The sequence below is a fragment of the Saccostrea cucullata genome, unplaced genomic scaffold, assembly GCF_032062105.1.
Source record: "Saccostrea cucullata isolate Sc308-1 unplaced genomic scaffold, CSIRO_AGI_Scuc_v1 ctg2850, whole genome shotgun sequence".
Lineage (NCBI taxonomy): Eukaryota > Metazoa > Mollusca > Bivalvia > Ostreida > Ostreidae > Saccostrea > Saccostrea cuccullata.
The window spans coordinates 1-7,649 of NW_026934690.1; the positions used below are offsets into that span (position 1 = coordinate 1).

General features: G+C 30.8%; 1 protein-coding gene across 1 annotated transcript; it reads left to right on the forward strand.

Moving 5' to 3' along the window:
- Positions 1-2,549: 2,549 nt before the first annotated feature.
- On the forward strand, positions 2,550-3,302 carry LOC134241188 (uncharacterized; the record flags this gene model as incomplete). The annotated part of the gene is made up of 3 exons (XM_062723264.1): positions 2,550-2,626; positions 2,838-2,931; positions 3,008-3,302. Coding segments are annotated over 3 exons (394 nt in total), but the record flags the coding sequence as incomplete, so codon positions are not given.
- Between the last annotated feature and the right edge of the window lie 4,347 nt (positions 3,303-7,649).

Consider the following 7,649-nt stretch of genomic DNA (forward strand, 5'->3'; position numbering starts at 1 on the left):
TCTTATTTGTAGTTTTGAAAAATGTCAGTCCCACTACAAAACAAAAACAACAACTTCCGATTATGAGAGAAAAACTACATTTATTTATTATCATACTATCCCATAAATATCTTTTATAAAAAGAGTATTTAAAATGATTTAAGGACATTTTATTCAGACTTAAATGTCTAGAGTTACCTCAAAATTTTTTTTTAAAGATTTACGTCCGGTCACGTGATTTATTGTCCTCAAAATATAGAAGTTAGCATCACGAGATCTCTTAAACTGTAACAGATCAAGACACTACTCTTACAAGAATGATAAACCATAAAGATTGGGCAACAGGTATAAGGTGAAATACGTCACTTCTGGTTGTCATAGGAAGTGATAAAAAAAATTGAAAGTGATTTTTGAAAATGTTATTGATACTATATTGTCTAAAGTAACGTCGAGAATCTTAGTAGGTATCTCCGGTTGTTTGTTTTCCTGTTATCATTTTAAATATTAATATGCCTTTTTTAACATAAATAAAAGCTCATTCATGCAGATAAATAGAGGAGAACGGAAGACCTTCTTTGTTGCTGTAGCAACAAGAGTTTCTAGTTTGTTTGTCTCTTTGTCTGTTCATCTGTTTGTCTGTTTATCTGTTTATCTATTTGCCTGTTTATCTGTTTGTCTGTCTGTCTGATGTCAACTTTAACCTTCGCCATAACTTTTGAACCTTGAGAGATAAGAGACTTCATATTTATTATGCCTACTTCACTTATAAAGTTCTTTCAAATGACACCAAGGTCATGACCTTGTGATCTTGACTATGACCTATATGATAAAAATAACTTTGTACCTTCACCATAACTTTTGAACCATAAGAGATAGAGACTTCATATTTGGTATGCATGCCTCACTAATTAAGCTCATACAAATGACACCAAGGTCACCTTGTGACCTTGACTGTGACCTATATGCTAAAAACAGCTTTTTCGAACTGTCGCCATAACTTTTGAACCATAGGTGATACAGATTTCATTTTTCGTATGCATACTCCACTAATAAAGTTCCTTTAATGACATTAAGATCAATGACTTTGTGACCTTAACTGTGACCTTTATGCTTAAAATAGTTTTCTGGAACTTTGTTGCCGCCGGGCACATAGTGTTTTTTACATTTTCCTCGTTCCCGATGCACGGAAAAAAATATTGAATAAAGAATTATTAAGGAAACGGCAAAGCATAGAATGAAAAATAGACCCATTTCTTGCACATATCATCAAGCAACAGATTTTCATCTGGCGGGAAAAGAAATAATAAAGATGCAGCTCCATTGTTTCTGGAATCTTTTACCGGTATTTTGGGGGCATACGAATGATAATTTTGTTGTCGTGAAAGTTAAAATAAAAAAAAGACAACAACAATTAAAAATCACAGAGGGATCAAAGGCGAATAGAAAAAAAAATCTTGCTGCATTTTGTGATCAATTGAAGTAAGCTGCACACAATTTATTAAACAACTAAAAATGAGGGGAACAGGAGAAAATATAGAGGGAAAATCAGAAACACGTGTATTTGATTTTGTCCCTTCTAAGTTTACAGATAATATTCCCAATAAATCTAAGGAATGTTAAGTAGTTTCGAGTGTATTTTGTATCAAGATTTGTACATGCACAAATTTATATTACTACTTTTTCATGCGTTTTGCTATTGATTCAGCGTACATAATAGAACTACTCTTACTTGTATTTTGACGGCTCATATCGGCCATCGTAAAAATTTCATTTCACTTGTTTATTACACCAAAAAGCCTGGTGGAAAGGTTTAACATGTTTAAGGCGTATAGAATTAATTTATCTTTTTTTAAGTCAAAGTCGATCTTCTGATTTTGTTACTACATGTATGTGAAGGTCGTGAGTTCGGCTGACCGACGTCAATTTAAAAAATAGGCAAATGTTCTTTTGCCGAGCACTAAGCATTTTGAAGTGAAAAATCCTTTCCTTTGAAGGTCTTTGGATGAGACCTTAAAAACTGAGGCTTCGTATAACGGCATGCGTTGGCATATATTTAGTGAGGTCTCTTTATAATTGAAAAAATCTTGAACGGGATGTTTAACTACATACAATCAATCAATTTTATACCTCTTCAAATAACTACGTAATTTCGTATTGTCACACGTTTTCTCGTATCTGTTACCAGTGTCACTTTACTCTAGTCATTGAATGCGACATAACGTACATGTACATGTAAAACCATTTCTATATTAATCTTTTTGAAATATAATTAAAATCAGCATTGGTTTTGTTTGGGATATGTTTAAAGTTGTTATAATGGTTAATTATAAACAAACCTTCCAACTATGGTACCTTCAGCGAAATGACCAATTTGATACCAAAAGGAAGGGGGAAAATTATTGTTTAGCAGCTACATATATGTTTTCCCTTTTTGTAAATAGATGCACAGGATTGAAATGTAATCAAAAGAATTTCATTGAATCTCAAGGAATATAAAGAAAAATATGTCTCGTTCTTAGATAGTGCCATTCATCTTGACCCATTGAATTAATTTTACAATTATTTTCTAGGAGCTACGAGGAAATCAGAGAACAAAATTGCAATCTGACCAATATTTCAAAGATTGAAGACATCATCAGAAACCCTGGTAAGTTGATTATACTCATATATCGTTGTTTTTTTCTCTTGACCTGATTTATCAACCGGGCGATAATTAAAGGGTCTATCAGTTTAAAAAAATCGTGTTCTTTTTGTTTTGCTCATTTGGCCTAAATACACGTTGCAATGCTCTGTATTAGAGCAATCAATATATAACTTTTATCCAGATGTATTTGTTTTAATGTATATTTTCATTTCAGAGTTTGAAAATCATGGCATGATTACAATTCCTCTTAGTGTCGGAATCACAGCTGTTGCCTTTTTTCTAGGATTTCTAATTGGAATTTTCGTTGGGTATGATGTCTCTTTTCGTTCAATTTTTATAGGGCTGTTAATATTTAAAAAAATTATAAAACTTTGATAATTTTAGAAACAAATGCAAAATTTCTGACAAGAGACCAGGGTCATCGGATAAAAAGGATAACTACGCATATGAGGGAGAATTACAATGTCAACCTCGATTTTATCAAGAAATGAGACCAACCTCTGTTGATTCAGCGGGCAATTTAGACAACAGTTATGACGAAATTCCGGAAATAGAAAATCTTCCGATTGTAGACTTGAGACCTCCTCCTTTACAGACAAGACTGTGAGAATGAACAGTTTAACCGGGGCAGGCTAAATTACCTAATTATGAACAGGTGTTATATGGATTTCAACAACTTCGTGCAAAGTCATCATTTCATAAATTCTGTGATCATTATAATGACCTTAATAAATATTAATTTAGCAAATATAACCTTTCACTGGGTCGTATTTTGCTTGACTTGTTTCAGATCAAAACTGTTATATTTGTTTGAATTTTGAATACGGAATGTTTTGCCTACTTGACCAATACTCACAGGGCTCACGACGACTGTAACATGACCAGCCAACAGGGAATGGTTGGTCCTCCTAGGCACCTTATCCTACCTGATCTGGAATTTGAAGGGTCCGTGGTATACCTTGTTCACAGATTTTCCTTGTTTGAAGTTTTTATGAGATCGATCATCGTGCGTTATCTTTAAAAAAATTTCATTTAATATGCAAAAATAATTTATAGATTATTTATGTAAGACAAATTGCATACTGTTGAAATACATCCCCCACTGCTATTCAAAATGTCAATTTCAGTGTCTAATAACAAGTTACAATTTTAAATTAATGCATGCTTTTATGAAGCATATTTGCTCACTGTACTGTGCTTATATTTTCTTACTTATAGTTTCATTCTTGATGAAAAAGACAAAAGACATAGAAATATCAACAAGAATCATAATATAATAGTATACATGTAATTACTTAAGTATGTGTCATTTAAGATGTTTCGGGTCTAAACAATTCAATTTTTATAGAAAAAGAAATACGATATACGGAAGCCCATTTAGGACCCATCAAAAAATATTTTTGAATTCGTTATAACGATTTTTTAGAATTCGTTATAACGAATTAAATTTGTTATAACAGATTTATTGAATTCGTTATAACGAATTTAATTTATTTTAACAGATTTATTAAATTCGTAATAACGAATTTAATTTGTTATAACAGATTCATTGAATTCGTTATTACGAATTTAATCTGTTATTACAGATTTGTTGAATTCATTATAACGAATTCAATCTGTTATTACAGATATGTTGAATTCGTTATAACTAATTCAACGAATTTGGTTATAACGAATTCAAAAAATCTGTAATAACAGATTAAATTCGTTATAACGAATTCAATAAATCTGTAATAACAAATTAAATTCGTTATAACGAATTCAATGAATCTGTAATAACAAATTTAATTCGTTATAACGTATTTTAAAAGGCTGTAATAACAAATTAAATTCGTTATAACGAATTCTAAAAGGCTGTTAAAACAAATTAAATTTGTTATAACGAATTCTAAAAATTTGTTATAACAAATTAAATTCGTTATAACGAATTCAATGAATCTGTAATAACAAATTTAATTCGTTATAACGTATTTTAAAAGGTTGTAATAACAAATTAAATTCGTAATAACGAATTCTAAAAGGCTGTTAAAACAAATTAAATTCGTTATAACGAATTCTAAAAATCGTTATAACGAATTCAAAAATATTTTTGATAGGTCCTAAATGGGCTTCCGTAAACGATACGAGGGATGTTCAATAAATAATGTCCTCATTGCTCGGAAAGAAATAAAAGGCGTTTTTCAATGATTAAAGTCTTAATGATTTAATTTAAATATTCTCTTTTAATTAAAACACATGATTTGTAACATTTTTATTCAATTTCTGATTGTTTTTGGAACCATTTTTTGAGTATGTTCCTTCGTTAACTGAAATATGGCAGATCCCATCATTTCCTGTTTATCCCCCAAACATTTTCTCTCCAGGGAGTGTGGGTTCGGACGCTGCCATAAAGAAATTTAACGTAGTGGATTTCTGATTCTGGTTCCGTCCTCTCTTAAACCTTTCAATTCTTTTTGCAAAATTTTGCTTTCTAGAGTCCTCCAGAAATTGAACTGTCACCCCGAATAAGAATTTTAACAACAAGACCACTGATATCTAAGATAATGGCAATTAAAACTGTCGTTGTCCTCTTGCAATTCTTTGCTCTTTTCAGATCTTGCCTAATTTTTGTGCATCTTATATATTTGGAGGGTTTAAAGCAACGGGTTTAAGTTTCATTATTTGTTTGAATTTCAGACAAAGAAGGATAACTACACTTTCAGATTTTTAAAAATAATTGTTTAGATAATCTTACACGCTGTCGTTTTCACTCATTTTTTAAAACATACGGTGATCATTGAGTACTAAGCTTTTAACAGTCAATTGTTTCTTAAAAATAGTGTAAATTATTCCCAAATTGAATTTAGGCAAACGGAACATTGGTTGTTGTTAGTCCTTGTCGCCATTGTTCCCATTTTTTATGCCCATTTTACATGTATCATTATTGTTCATTGAAATCCACCTGCTCATGTGTCTATAAAACAGATATTGGATGCTGTAAACTTCACAAATTTCAGTGAATATTTCTTTGAGATTCTTAACAAGCTTTACAGCAGCTTAAGTAAGCGTTTAATTTCATTCTAATTTACTGATTTCTAACCATTTATTTTTAGAACAGTGTCTCGAATAGCTCTTGTTTTCTAGCTTCACACAACGAAAATATGAGATGAAAAGTGGTCGCATGAACTGATACATATGCATGTATCAATTCATTAAAGATTTCATCATGATAAAAAGTCAAGCTTAATGCCATATGATATCTGTGTTGTATGCCATAGAGTTCAGGAAATTATTTATTGAACAGCCCTAGTGTTTGTATTTTTGTGAATTCCATTAAAATGATTTGGTGCCTTTACAAATCACAGCACATATTTTGGGATTTTTTAAAAATCTGTCTTATAAACTTGAGTTTAAAAAACTAACGGGATAGAATCTCCATTAAAAGGTTACATACTTAAAAAAACTTAGTAGTACATGTATATCAAATTTACATACAAATATAAAAGATTAACTTGACAACCTTGCTTCATTTCGAAATTTATGCAATCAAAGACGTGCTAGACAGGAGTCAATTCCAAAATTGGGATATCATTTATGGGGGATTTTTTTGTAAGAATGCTTTTACAGGACAATATTTTCCAGGAGTTTATTCGTTTATTTTTCGATATTTGTTTTAAAAAAAACTAAATCATCTTTCAAAACTCTTTTTGTTCCGTGGAAACTAACAACATTCTATGGTACAGTTTTTGAACAAAGTAAAACAGATGTAAGTACCCCTTTTTACATTTGTTTAAAAAATGACTGTATAGCGCTATAAGCTAGCTGTTCAAGCAGATGGCTTTGTTTGATAATTTTACACAAAAAGACATGCAAAAAAATTAACTTATAACCTAGATTTTTAAAAAAAATATTAAGCTCTTTATGTAAAAGAAAAATATATGCCCATGTGAGTAACCAATTGGTGTTCTAGCTGATTACTAGCTAAGATTTTAGAATTGATATTACATGTAGCATGCCTTGGGGAGTATATGTAATGATGTAATCAAAATAATAGAATTTAAAGATTGTTTGATACTAATTGTTGCACTTTTGTTTTTTATACTGATTTTGACTTAGGAATATTCTGTCTACCAATCAATACATAAGGCTTACGGTGGGTGTGACCGGTCAACAGGGGATGTTTACTCCTCTTAGGCACCTAAACTTACCTGATCTCGATTTTTTCATGGATCTGAGTTTAATGCCTTCTTGAAAAATTTGTATTGTTTATAGATTTTGTTGAGCTAAACCACTGTTCGTTATCTTCATATTTTTGTGAACAGAAGATAATTTAGAAATTTGATAATGGAGATATGAGTGGCAAAAATCAAGGCACACTCAGACTTTGCACATAAACAAAACTTACAGAGATTATTGTAAATACTTTAACAGATGTTTTGCAGATGATCAAAGAATGATGAAGAGTCACAATAGAGAAAATATCCAGTATTGAATTTCAATCACAATTTCCTATTTATTTCCATTCTTCAGTTTTTGAAATACATATACGACAAAAGGAAAAATACAATGCGGTGCAATACTGACAAATTACTTTTTGGATAACATGCATAATTAATAACATTGTCAATACGTTTTATGCTGCATAGCTTTTCTAGTACAAGTTGTAGAGATTGCAATTATATTTGTGTTTTCAGAAAAGCTAGTTTTGTCATTGTATGCGTAGTAGATAGCTGCAACATGGTATATTGTTGTACTCTTACATGCGACCTATGGACTGTAAGAACAAAAGTTTCAAATCCATTATATTACTAATGTTGAACTCCGACGAAGTAGAACAAAGCGTGAGCACTTAACAATTAGAGATAAATAGGGAGGGGACGTTTATCAACAATTCTGTTTTATCGTTTACTTGATATGGTAATATCCATTATGTAAAGAGACATGTCAATGGAATGGTACATTAAAAGCATTAAGTCTTAATTAATCTCTTGCTACATTCTTATTTATCATTTTCTTAAAGTTAAGCCCATACATGTATGTATTTTCT